Genomic DNA, 14,362 nt, shown 5'->3' on the forward strand with positions numbered 1-14,362 from the left:
CTACTGTTGCTACTTCAATTCTAGTGATCTGGTGATCTCTGTTGAACGCCAGATTGCTTCTCCTGCACTTTGTAATAAGTTAAGTTGTAAACACTTACTATGCATGCACGTATATACATACACACAAACACACACACAAACTCAGCCAGATATATATATATACATGTATATAATATGTATGTACGTATGTATGTATGTATTTATGTATGTATATACATGAGTTTTGATTATGCCTGTGTGTTGGTATGTTGTGTGTGAAATAAGTTTTGCCATAGTGGTATGTTTTGGTATTTTAAGCGGTATTTATGCATTTCAATAACTGAAAATGGCATGAAGTCTCTCTCGCATAACATTTGCATAAATTTTTCCTATAATGTTTTTTTTTTCGATTTAAAACATTTTTGTACACAAATTGTTTCTATTCATTTTTTTTAAAGAAAAATTAATCATCAACTTTGCCTATCATTCAAAGTATTCTATATATAAATCCATACATTTAGGACTTCATTTCTATTGGGAAAACCAAAAAAAAATAAGAAAAGAAAATCGTTTTTTGTTGTCTTGATCTCGAACTATTCGACTTAAACGTACAAATGAGTATTAATCTTTAAATTAAGCAAGAAGATAGAAGAACAAATTCCGTTCGCGTATCTTATATAAGCACATAAGGTCAGAGTGTAATAATTGCCAAGCGTGCTATCCGACCTTCACTAACGAAAATCTAATGTTTATGTCAATTTAAATATTAAATTCAATACACATAAGGCGGCTTATGTAAATGAACCTCAGAAGCTTTCTTCGCTAAATGGAACGACACGAGTCATCCGATGAATATCTATCTGACTTTTCCCGCCTTCTCTTTTGTTTCGTTTTTGCAAATACAGAATAACTCTCAACTGAGTTCTTCCCTCATGTTTATCTCTTCTCTAAATTCTAGAAATATAATCAACACCAATAGGAGAAAGAACTCTACAGCTTATGCTTAAATTACTGAAAACATTATTGTGCTTGTGTGCAAAAATCTCCTTATCTCGGAGATGGTGGGAATATTAATTTCATTTGCCCGCTTGTCGTTGCATCGCCGAGTTCGATAAAAATACTGTTTTTTCGTAAATTCGTTTATCGTATCTTGTTTATTAAACTAGCTACGAAATCGATATCTTCTCGATCATTGTTTATTTAACAAAATTCTCGTTTGGAACTCAAATTAGTATGACAAAGAATGTTCGATATATCCTGAGCGTAACTCCTCTCTTTTCTTTATTCTATACATTAGATGGTTGCATGTATTTTGGCCATTCTTTCACTTGAATAAGGCACTTATTGAGAAAAATTGGTGCAATATAGTTTAAGCAAAATGTGTCCATCATTGGCTACAACGTTTTACCGTATTTCTGGCAACATGGCGATATCGTGTCGAAAGAACTTGCATCGGCTTCCACCCACCGGCACATCTTGGCGCTTCTTCAATTTTTCCGGCCCGTGTGCCACCCAAGCCATGTTGGGCCGACCTAAACAGGTGGTAATCAGGAGGCACCATGTTTGCTGTGTACACTGGACGTGGCAGAGCTTCTCATTCGAGCTGCAACAATGTATAGTTGGCAACAATTGCAACCAATGGCTAATCTTTTTTGCATCGTTTTTTACATCATTCACTTTGTTAAACTGACATCAACAGAGATCAACGGCTCTTATCGGATTTACGAGTTCGTAACACATCACAATTTGCTGATCCCATCATATGCACAGCACAATGTTATGACCATGAATATTCTGATTCTTTGTCGATGTGGATGGCTCTCCTTGACAATCCCATGACTTCTTGCACTTGGAATTGTCGTAGTAGATTCAATTTTCGCCGCCAGGCACAATACGCTACTAAAAATTCTCCTTTTTTGCATTTTGGATCTCTCCCATCGAATGCAAACGTCTAAAAAAAATTGATTCGCGAACTGCTAAGCTGTTCGGAAATTCTTCGAGAGTTGTAGCTGGTTTTTCAGCCAATAAGTCTTGCAATTCGTGGTCATTGGACTTTATTAGCCCTCAAATCAAAGCTGACGATTGGGATATGATGGACTTACATCACCACAAGCTTCCGACTGCGATTGGTTGGCTACAGCAAAAGATTTCTTCAACAAAAAGATTTCTACAGCAAAAAAAAGTATTGAAGGTCGAAAATGTAATCTCGAGCGCTCCACGATTAGCGTCGGCTTACGCTAAATAAATCAATATCATTAAATGGAACACTGTTGTTTCTTGTAAAGGAAGGTCAAAACCACCGAATTCAACCGTTATTTAGCCGGGTATTTTCCATTTCTTTACCATCATGCAACCGCCTAATGTAGAGAATTAGTTAATAATCACTGCTACTGACTCGTAAACGTCGTTTCTAGCAAAAGAGTTTATTTTATTTTTAGGCAAGAAATAAGCAAAAAGAAGCAAAAAAGAAATCAAGACTTAAGCAATGTCTTTCGAAATTTCATGTCATTTCGACATTTTCTTCGGAAGTTATAGTGATTTCGATAACGTTATTCCTCCTGCTACTTGCCAAGCAGCGCAAGACTCGAAATTTCTTGGGTTAGTCAGACATTGCGTTATGATGGGAAAAACGTACTGCTTACCCTCAGGATTGGCTCGGAAATTGTTGCTGCAATCCTCTTATGTTGAAAACGACAATTTGTCGGATCATATGGATTCCGATTATGTTAATCGCATTGGACGCCCAAAAGAAATGAAAGATTCCGCCAGAAAATATTAACAAAATCCTGAAAACTATTCTCTATATATAAAAAGTTGAAGGAGGTAGCTGACACCCTAAGCACATAGTGGTGCATGAGAAACTGGGCATTGGACATTGTATTGACTCAGAGTGTCGCAAGTCGAAAGATAGGTCGTTGCGCAAAGCGAAGTGAAGTGAGACAAGTCGTTCTATAGAAAAGCCATCGAAGTGTTACGTTCAGTTCAACTGCAGGAGGCCTTGTTAATGAATAAAGTCGAAGCAAAAAGATTTTTTTTTTAATGCTTGGTCCCAATAATTATTGACTGAGCTTCTTGGCGCGTGCGAAGAGGAAGTGAAACATAATTTCCTACATTTCACTCCTTCAAGACAACATAGGGCTTTACCTTACCTCTTTGTTACTGGTTTGTATTCCTTTGTCGTACCAAATAAGCCTACCAAGCATGCTTAACTCTATCATTTGTCTTTACGAAGCCCTCCTTTGCAATGTAAACCAGTCTCTGTTTATTTTTCGAACTCACTAAATTTTTCTTTTAAAATTTTTTGAAACTTTAAGTTTTTATTTCATCAGTTTTCAACATCACATACACACCTAAAATTTTTACTATTTATTACACTAAGACAGAAAGTCAATAACTGATAATTAAAGTGTTTGATACATAAGAGTAAATCTCAAAAATAATCATTAATTTTAATTTAATTAAATGATCAGCTAAATAATCACTAAATAACCGCTAAATACGTTTCACTCCCATCATCGTCATATATGTCAAATGATCAAAGTGATCGCACTTTAGTTTACTACTTCAACTGTTTCGCAATTATCGTCGTTTTCTGTTTGATGACTGCCGACACCTGACAAGGGACTGCGTCTTTCGTCATCACAACTGTCTTCGCAGACGCAACTCAAACGGCTACTGCTGCAACTGCTCGACGCCGATTTGATGCTATCATTGCAATCGTCCGGCTTGCTGGGACTCATTTTATGCATCGCGTCCAATTTTAATTTACTACTCATGCTAATAGAGGATGCGTGGTAATGATGGCGCGTACGCTTTTCAGGTTTTTTTAAAAGCTCTTCTATTGAATAAGGATTACGTTTACGACTATGAGTTTGTTGTTGTGGTTGTTGATGTTGTTGTTGTTGTTGTTGTTGACCAGGATTGGTGGCCAGCGACGATGGTGTAAGTTGTAAATTGGATGGAGACGATTTACCAGAATCGCAATCACTTAAGGCTTCGCTCGCTGATGCGCTAGCGGATTCTATAGATTTCTCCGATTTTATATAGCCTTGAAGAGAGGCAGCTGATAAACACGCAGGCATTGTTGATGGTTGACGATGATGGCTGGTATTGTATTGAGGAAAAAATTGACTTGCCGCTTGCATATGCTGGTACAAAAGTGGATTGCAAAGCCAATGCTTAGGAAAAGCGCTCGTATACGAAAGATCCTGAACAGTAAGTTGACCGTTTAGTGCTGAAGTTGATGAAGCGGAAACGAATGTTGTGGACACCAAAGCATGCTTTGGGGCCGGTTTAATAGGATGCTCGCCTGACGAGCTTAAAGCAGTTGAAGTAGAAGCTAAATCTTTATAATGATAGGGTGCATTTAAGCCTAACGTGGAGGTGCTTTGCAATAACTGTCTGGCTGTTGTACCAGTATTATGAGAGTACGGAGCGGTGTCTTGGACGATACTGGTAGCTGAAGTAGACGCAGAATTTGAGTACAGTTGATTAGTGTTATTGTACACAGATGATGATGATGGCGCGATCAGATGAGTTGGCGAAGCAGTTGCCGCCGCTGCTGCCGCTGCAACGGCATTCTGATTGGTGGTCATTTCATCGGTCCACAAACCACTATTTCTTAAAATGCGATTAATAGAACTAATGGAGGGCACAGAAGCGGGATCACAGATACGTTGCTGTTGCAGCTGGTCACGTATCTCCCAAGCAAACATACTGCTATTCTCCTCCTTCAAACGTATAATTTTCTTGACGACCGTCGGTGTAGCCACTTGCTGGTAAATGAAATAAATAGAAATAAAAGATTTTTATCACTTTACACACACAAAATAATAATAATAATAATAATAATAAAATATAATGTTTGTAGGAAAATTTTTATCGCACTCACGTTAAATGAACAATTAAATACCGTGAAATCTAATTGTTTCCACAGACAATGGTGTCATTAACATGTATGCGGCGCTATGAAGAAATCACGCAAATACATGATTTTTTGCCCTAAGCAAAAGTATAGATTAATGGCAGACAGTGAGTTTAAAAGAGAAAAAATTTGCAATAAATTTCCAAATTCAATGGTCAACGGCATATGAGGATTGAGAATGTGCTTCATTTTGATCCTATACTTATATTTAGATGTACGTGATATTCTCTCCTTAAGCTAAGATTTAAGTAGCGAGTATAGGAATGCCAGACATCAGGCGAAGATAGAAAACTGCTGCTTTCGAATCACTTCCCCGCCGTTTGGCAACGGCGACCCTTACAAAAATATGAACAATAACAGTCTCTTGCTGGAGTACCCTATAGCCGAGTGAAGGAACGAGCATTTCTCACCTGGAAGACTCACATTCGATTGCTTATTCGATAGGCCATACTTTCACTCGCAGTGCTGCAAAGCTTTGGTAATTATGTCAACTGAAGTATCGGACAAAAAGGCTCAAGCAGTGAAGGCTACTTGCGTCGTAGTTGGTGTATGAAGTACTTGTTAGCCAACCAGCAGTTAAACCCAACACAAATGAAGTTTCCTTCTTTAAGCTCTGGAGAGCGATACGGGGCAGACCTTTTGCTGCTAATTCTATTAATGTTGTCGCTTTTTCCCTAGGATGGTTCAGCGAACTGAGGAGTCTGTTGTTTGCTGCCGCCAAACTTATCTACGCCAACTTCTAACATAACCCGCCGAGCGCTGATCAACAGGCAAGCAATCGTAATGCGTAGGATTCAATTTTGTGAATTTGTAATTAGATCTGACTTGCGTGCTCCTTCAAGTAAATCAGGTAAGAAAAAACCTGATTGACACGATCAATAGAAGAAGAAGTAGCCGCAGAAACGAAAGCCTTGCGATATACACGCAAACCAAGTCCTGCTTGGGAAAAGTCGAACAAGTCCACTCGAACAGCATTTTTACCAATAAAAAGTGATATAAAGTGTCCTCCTAAGAAATCTGGTTTACATAGTCTTGACTTCGCTTGACTAGTTAAACATATAACGCTTGGGAGGGAAAATCTAAAATGCACTGCGCCTAACAATGACCATAGCATTACTTCCCCTTCCTTAAACTGAGTGCTTAAACAGAATAAGAGACGAATTTCAATAACTTGAGAAGTCAGTGCTGAAATTTTCTTAAGCACTTACTATTGTATTTGAAGCAGTTTTGTTTTTTTCTAATTTAATTTTTACTGAATATGTTATCGTTTTAAAAAAAGTTTTCTTTTAAAGGAAAATGTTTGCAATTTCAACACCTCTTTTATGTCATGAAATTAAAAAGGGAAAGAAAAACATAACTTAACACCTTTTGTCCTGTAATATCCTTTCTTTTGATTGCATTGTTCATATCCAATGCAACCACAAATTATCGTTAGCGGATAAAGCGCTTAATAAATGCACATAATGCAGACAAGTAGCTATACTAGTAATATATATGAAACCAAATATACATATATATATACACACATATGAAACCGTTGACTTATATAGCATGACTGACGTGTGACTAAGCAATTCATTAAAAATTCATAAAACAAAAATTTCACATCGAAGAGAAGGAAAAATAAAATATTTAACTTAAAGCAAATTACAACATATGTACAACGAGGACTATATTTGTACGATGGTTATCTAAAGGGTTATAAAAATCCAGGTACGGTATAATGCATGAGCATGCTAGCCCATGAAAGCCTTATATACATGTCGATGATAAAGGTGTTAAGTGTAGGTTTTTGTTATTTCAATTTAGGGCATGCATCACACATTAAGCGGACAGCGCCACGCTCTTTCTCTCTTATTTCTTTCATATTTCACCTACACACCTAAAATTTTGTTACTCAGTTACTTAATAATAATTTTTAAGTCTGCGACAGCCATAGCCGTAGATATATGAGTAAATAACACAATTTCAATAAAAGTTGAACAAATTTTCACATGGACCCGTGCCTTGAAGTGAATAATTTCAAAATAAAAAAAAAAAACAATTGACAACATTACAGTGTGGCGCGATCCATGCTACAAGACCCTAGATTTATCCTTATAACGGCAGTTTAAATAAAAATAAGATGTTATATGAAAAATGGCCGAAAAAGTGGTTCGATCCGAACTATTTTCATTGCTGATCGTCTTTAGGCCAAAGCACATCGAATTATTTCAAAAATTACGGCATGTAGGTTGGGCACAAGAAAACAAGACAGATAGACAGACGGACAGGCGAACTTAGATCGATTCCGAAAGCGATACTAAATAGGAAAATAAATAACACAAGAAAAGAGAGCGGACAGACGGACAGACAAGCTTAGATCGATTTGCAAAATGATTTTAAATTCGTCGGTATAGCAAAGGGTGCTCCGTATGGTTGCACAAACTTACTATAACCTTGTACCACAAGCAGAGTAACGTATAAAAACGCCAATTTTCATTCGCATTTTGTGTGTATCCTTTTTACCAATTCCAATTGCACTTATATATACCGTCTTAGTAGAGAAGGAAAAAGACTTAGGAAACACATCTATCATCGTTTTTGCTTTAAATGGTTTTATTAAGAGTACAAATAAAGTCTGTAAATTTTATGGTAAAATTCGAATTTAATTAAAAAACGTTTGTTACAAAGCTCAATACTCGAAATATTCCCCCTCGTTATCATAGCACTTTGCCTCTTCTCCGAGTAGCTTGCGGATACCCTCGCAATAGAAACTTGATGGTTTCGAGGCGAAGTGGTCTAGTGGACTAGTGAAGAGGAAACCCTATCTAGAGAATAAGCCGCAACAGGGCAAAGTTCCGAGCTCAAGTTGAAGACTGCTTCACGATCTCACTCTCAGCACTCTTCAAGTCCCTTTCAAGGCCCTTACATGGCGTTTTTTTCTTTAAACATGTCGTTTGGTTTGATTACGTTTAAATATAAAAATCCTGTCAGAGGAGAGGAGTGCATAGTATATTAGATCCTTCACAGCCCCAACAAGCGGAGCTCCGCAGTATTCATCGTCCTCAAGATTAAAATTTTTTACACGAAATCTCACAAACCATTTTCTAAGGATTCCGTACGTTGCCGCATTTTCACTCATGTGCAAATCCTTGCAGGTTTATCTATTGCGAGAAGAGGTGAATTTTTTTTTGAATTTGGGGAAGAAAAGTGTTCATCGCCCATTCTCAATACCAATCTGTGTGCAATGTCTCAAAACTTTTGCAAAATTTGAACTCGATAGCTTCATTTTTACGGAGGGACAGAGGGACATGAGTAAATCGACTTAAAATATAATGCTGATAAACATATGTATACTTTATGAGGTCTGTGAAGCTACTTCCGCTACTTCCTGCTACAAACGTTTTGACAAAGCCCACCGGGTTTAGGATAGCCGTATGGACTTCCTGCAGCGTTTCTCGCCTTTGGTCGACTTAAACGGAATAGAACTGCTGGCCTCTTTCTCTTTTCTTCTTTTTTTTAACATTTTTCTTTAGCACTTTTTTTTTTCATTTTAATTATTTGTATATTAATTACTTAGCGTAATGTTTTCAAGAAATTCCGTAAATTGTTGCCTTCCGAATATATACATAATTCTTCCTTATTAGCTCGCCATAAAAGCATGTGATTGTGTTTAACTTAAATAATCTAACCATAAATATTATTATCGATCCGTTAAACCACACAAGAAGTGTGACATTTTATAACCAGTTCTGCTACTGGAAAAAATTATCGAAACAAAATAAATAAATAACCGAAAGAGAGAATTGTGTGAATTTTCAGCTTTACCGACACCTGATGTTTGGAAAACATTTTCATTATCTCTATATAAAGTACGGCAGACATCTATGTAAAGTGCGGCAATACCACAGGGCATGTAATTTTCTACCCCATTATGGTAATTTATTTACCTCAAAAAAGATTTGTTTACGTCAACGTCTCTTAACAATAAGTTCAAATCTCCAGAAACTGTGTCATTCAGTTTATGATAAGATAGTGCTATTGAAAAAGCATATGTTTTTTTTTTTTTTTTAAATTGATAAATAATTCGCTTACCTTAGTTTTACTCCCACCTATAGAACCTGGACGTATAGAACCGGTTTCATAGAAACGTGTCAATATTTTTGAAACGCACCCTGCAGATAAAAAATATATTCGGGCTTGATTAACTTGAATTGGAAAAAAGCTTAAATGTAAATAAATTTAATTAACAAATAAATAAATTTAAAAAATAAAAACAATTATTTTATAGCGACCTTAAAGTAAATAAATGCAAATACAAATAAATTAATTTAATCCGAGTTTACTTGTCATAAGGGCGGAGACCTTTGCAAATTTTTCAAAAACAAAAACCTCTTTTCTTTTCTATTAGCTTAATAGATGTCTTCAGCCCTGGGAAATATGTGGGAAAAATCAATTAACTGAAAGAAATTTTTTTCTCTTGAAAAAGAGTCAACAAATTCTGGTCGCGTTTAGTCGTGACGTATTGAAAGCGCTTGTAATATTTTATTCATTTCATTGATTAAATTAATGGCGTCCAGTCTATCAGATTCACGATTGAGGCATTGGATGGTGGCGGTGCTTTGAGGGATACTTGGTATGAGTGCTGCCAGCTGCTGCGTGCTGCGACTTGTGCATAATAAATTTCCCTAGATCAGTATCCGATTATGGCCGAGTGCGTTAGGTCTACTAAATGTAACCATGCCATTCGCGGCGGGACTGGGGTACAATGGCAAGGAGTTGGTGGAAGAGTGTGCCAATCCACGCGCCACTATTGCGGTCTGGACTCGTACTCTTAGCAGGTGCTTAAAAGAATGGTTTGGTTCGCCTCATGTCTCAAGATTGTGCGACTTATATCCACAGTGTGGATTTAACCTTGAAGGATATTCTTGATAAGATTGATAACTCTTGACGAACACCGAAGGAATTTGTTGACGAATATCAAAAATATCAAAAGAAAAACCAGATCAAAGCTAGCAACATGTTGGAAGAATTCGGGAATCGTGTTGATACGAAATTGAAGGCTATTGGAATGGCTATGGAGAAGAATAAAAAAGTTGATAGCAAGCTGCAGGAAATGGCGGAACGAAACCACAAAGAAATGCTAAATCTTTCCGAAGCAGCTGGCTGGATGGACGGGAGGGCAAAGGCTAAAAGACTGTCCTGTGCTGATGTGGTTAAGGCCAAACTGTTCATTGTTCAAGCGGCTCTGCCTCATATTTTCAGAGCAAAACTTATTCAAAGAAGCGAGAAAGCCGAGGGAAGGAGCTGATTGAGAAGTCAACGCGTAAAGAGTGCAGAACATTAGCTGTAAGAACGCAAGTGATCCAGGATCAAAATTACATTTTAAAGAAAGCACAAAAGAAGCTGTGAGGTTATAGAAGATGATAAGACCTATAACAGTGTCATCATTAAGACGAATTCTGGCGGGTATGTGTCGGTTGGGAAAGATGTAGGGTCTATGATGGAGTAGCAGAAAAAAATTTGCTCTAAACGTAGTGGGTCCAACCAAACGGGTAAGGGTGGCAAGAATGATCAGTCCTGCAGTTGTACTAGAATGATTGAAAAGCTTCAACTGGGACTTAATACCGAGCATTGTTCAAGCTGTGCTAATGTGCACAGCTTCAATAAGTTAAAGATCGACTATTCTAAGTATTTGTTGCGTTCTTTACTACTTGCTGTAGCTTGTATAGCTGAGACGTGGTTCAAGACGTGCGCCGATAACAACTTGTGTGAAATTAGGGATTACAATTTTGTTCGCCATGAGAGAGATGGTCGTGTTGCCTTCTACACTGGTCAAGGTTTAGACTATAAGACGGTATTCAGGTCCGCAAACAAAATTGTGGTTGAATGTCTTGGTGTAAAGATCAGCAATAACAACGCAAAATGTCTTGTCGTATGTGTATACAATCCATATAGGCCTAATTGTTTGAGGAATGTTTTTCAGTTGTTAGACGAAGTCCAATTAGTTGCCGCAGTCGATATCAACTGTTGGGTTGAAATGGCAAACTATTATGCGAATAATGGGAAAAGAAGGAATCATGTAAAGCTCTTTCTCTACTTAAGCGTATCCGCGAAGCCCGGCACGGTTTTAAAGTAGCTAGGGAGTTTGGGAGGGTGATTTTGAATCGCTTAATGTTTGTGAAATTACAAGTGCCAAGCGATGCCTTGTGTTACTATTGTGTAAAGCGAGAAACATTTCGTTTATCTATGCATGATTTGAACAACGTAATGCTTACGGAGGAATGGTTTTATATTGCATTATAAGGCTGTTATGAGACAGTGCAGAAAGAAAAAATCTAGCCAACCCGGGAGACTTATAAACGTTTTAGAGCTTGTGAAACGGTAGCGAATAGGGTTCATTACCGTCGCGGAACAAAGAACAGGGCCTTACTTAGACGCGAGGTTTTCTCATGCACGTAATGCTTGTGGAATGTTGACGCTTACGTTTTAGTGCGGGAAAAGGTAAGAAAAGATCTGAGTGCGCTACAAAGATTCGTATAAATGCTCATACAACTATAGTAATGGGAAAGCTTGGTTGGAAATATTATTATGTAATCGGGAGAATCGCTTGTCAGACTGTCATATGTTTGACATAAGTATAAGTGCAGATTGTCCTCAAGGAAATATTGCTTCCTTCACTTTTGCTATTAGGAAAGACAATTTGCTATTAGAGCACAAATTGTTACTGCCAGTTAAAGAACTTCCCAGTCACAGGGAACGGGTGCTCAGGGAAAAGAGAATAAGTAATATCGGCAGATATAATGTCGGGGCTAATGATAAATGAATTTTCTGAAATACAAATAGATTCTCGTACGAGTGCTTTCGTTAACGGTTTTTTTTTTTTTTTTTTTTTGCTTATCTATTGAGAAGTAAGTAGTCCTTCCGCTATTTTATTCATTTGTTTGATTTTCTTGCTAAACATATGCCGTAATGAATTTTCTTTTCTTTGTTTTTAGCTCAAGTAAAGTCTTTCTATTAACTTACCGTGGGATACCAGAAGCTGGCGTGAGATATCACAAGGTCTGACGCCACATAAAGCCAGTTCAACGATGCGTCTGCGCACACAGTCAGGCAAAGGGCGACCATTAACGAAAACACCACCCAATTGATTGACACCTGCTTGACCTGTAAAATGAAATAAAAAATAAAAAATTATTTTTAAATTAATTACTGGCGTACAAATCTGGAGGGTATATTAAAACAATAAAATAAAAAATGAAACATAAAAAATAAAAAAGAATGTAGAAAATAGTGTGTGATATTCAGTAAAAGAGTTAAGCGAATGCTTATAAACCGCCTTACTCTAACTTTTCTGTAAAGAACAGTAAAAATGTTTTATTATCCTCACAACACGAAAAAGCTTTCCTCCTCTGTTTTATGCAGTTAAACTGATAGCTACCATACCTCACAATATGCAGTTGAACGGTACTTAAACGTACATTGGGGAGCGAACAGCAATGAATGGCGCAGACCAGTTTTGAAAAGGATACAGTTAAAGTTAAGGCAGCAAAAGCAACGGCCACCGCACAGTAAGCCATAAAAATAATAACCGTGAAAGCATGTTTTTTGTTAAAGTGTTGGTAATATGAGGCCTTAAGACCTTAAATACGCAATAATATTAACAACACCAATAACAACAACAGCAATAAATATAATAATATTTACACCAAAAATTCCGAATATTACCCAGAAGCTTATTGATTATAGTAATAGTTGGTTATTAAAGGTTTTTCCTTCAAAAATCGCACCATGAAGACGTGTGCAATGAGAAATTCAAGTAATGGTTAAAACGCATTTCACCGCATAATTTTTTACACAATTAAGCTTAGTACGTTTTTTTTCGCTTCTCTTCTCTTCTCCTTTCTTTTAATGCGCTTTTCTTGTGCTTTAATGGACTGGCCAAACGCATGCGGAAGATTTAAGGCGGAGTATAAATGTTATGACACAACAGGAACCTATCTACCTTATGGGTAATGATTTATTGAATAAGTGGTAAATAGGATGAAAGCATTTGAGTGCGTCTTCATATACGTACACATAAAAATTTACTTATGGGAATAGATGATTCTACTAATCTGTATTGCTATTGTTATTGGACTATTTTCGGTTAGCTGGATATTTCCTCTCGATTAGACATTGGATCGAAATGCTGGAACATAATCTCTCGTGAACTTTGCCTTTTTACTATTCGGCATTGTTGTTAATTTCTTCTATTAGGTATACTCGGTTTCTGAAAGCAACTGTTCAGATAAAGAATGAAATCTCCCATAGTAATAAGAAATGAGAGAAAACCTCTTCAAAACTAATGTTACAGCACGAATAGAGGTTCGAAGGAAGCTAGAAGCTAAGCGGCAAAAGCTTGCAATTTTACTCGCAAATCATAATTACTTCATAATTCTCTCACTATTCAAAGCCACATGCATATCAAAATATTCTCAGAGTTGGAATAACGCTTGGAAAGATAAATGCTTATTCGCGCTGACAGTTTACAAAAGTTATTCGGATAAGCGATTTTTTGGGAAAACTAATTTTGCTCGTTTTTACTAACAGATCTCCACCAAAATAAGCTCTTGTAACAGCAGCTCATTTTTAAAAAAGCCGGTTTTTATAAGCTCGGATTGGAATAGTCGGGATAGCCCTACCAGGGCTTTCCTTGGCAATTTTATTAATAATAAAACTAATTACTGGCCTTTGAAAGATCGCGTGTTTGTAAAACGATTTTTTAGAAATCGTAAAACAATCGGAAAACGTTATCTTAGTAACTCTAGGAGCAATTCAGTTATTTGGTAAACTCGTTCTTCGGGCAAAATGAGACAAAAAAGCAGTTCTTAAAAGGGGCGATTAGCTTTTACTTTTTGAAGAGAATTCTCAATAACTGGATAACAAGTCCATATCAGACATAATTTCATTTTAGAGAAACCATAACTCGAATTCCGCCATATTTGAAATTTCAAAACCGATGATATAAAATAGAAACGAACAATAATTGTTTATGTCGGTTTATGTGACTAATAAAAGAAACTTCAATTAAAACGCTTACAATGGCGTCATAATAAACTCACCTGTATGCGGCATATTAGCTGCTGGCCACAGTGTTCACAGCGCTGTTCACTAAACTATAATAAAAACTTGGATGATGCTATTTCTTCTAAAGCGGTGATAGCGATGACGCTGATGCTACGATGATGATGATGACGATGACGATGACGATGACGATGATGATGATGATGACGATTATGTGTTGTTGGAGGCACCGCGTTACGTTTTACTGATACGTCTAATCGTCGTGTTGGTATCAAATAAACTCAAAAATCCATAAAAAGCCCCACTAACAGACACAAATCTACGTTGATATGTAAGTATGCGCGCGCACAATTATTTCGGTGATTTTATGAGCGTACCCCGCTCGTTGATTGCTTGACGTTGAACCGTAAA

General features: G+C 37.0%; 1 protein-coding gene across 1 annotated transcript; it reads right to left on the reverse strand.

The window, feature by feature from the left end:
• Positions 1–3,530: 3,530 nt before the first annotated feature.
• On the reverse strand, positions 3,531–14,075 carry LOC119636270 (paired box pox-neuro protein). Its single transcript, XM_038031571.1, has 4 exons — positions 13,990–14,075; positions 11,912–12,052; positions 8,981–9,060; positions 3,531–4,754 (listed from the first exon to the last, which is right to left on the reverse strand). Exons 1-4 carry the CDS (start codon positions 14,000–14,002, stop codon positions 3,531–3,533), a joined length of 1,458 nt encoding a protein of 485 aa, XP_037887499.1. The 5' UTR covers positions 14,003–14,075.
• Between the last annotated feature and the right edge of the window lie 287 nt (positions 14,076–14,362).

This window comes from Glossina fuscipes, unplaced genomic scaffold, assembly GCF_014805625.2.
Source record: "Glossina fuscipes isolate IAEA_lab_2018 unplaced genomic scaffold, Yale_Gfus_2 28, whole genome shotgun sequence".
In the NCBI taxonomy this organism is placed as follows: domain Eukaryota; kingdom Metazoa; phylum Arthropoda; class Insecta; order Diptera; family Glossinidae; genus Glossina; species Glossina fuscipes.

Coding starts and splice junctions, on each gene's coding strand:
- LOC119636270 (XM_038031571.1), bottom strand. Junction 9,061..11,911: donor CCAGCTTCTGGTATCCCACG/GTAAGTTAATAG, acceptor TTTTATCTGCAG/GGTGCGTTTCAAAAATATTG. Junction 4,755..8,980: donor TAGGTGGGAGTAAAACTAAG/GTAAGCGAATTA, acceptor TTCATTTACCAG/CAAGTGGCTACACCGACGGT.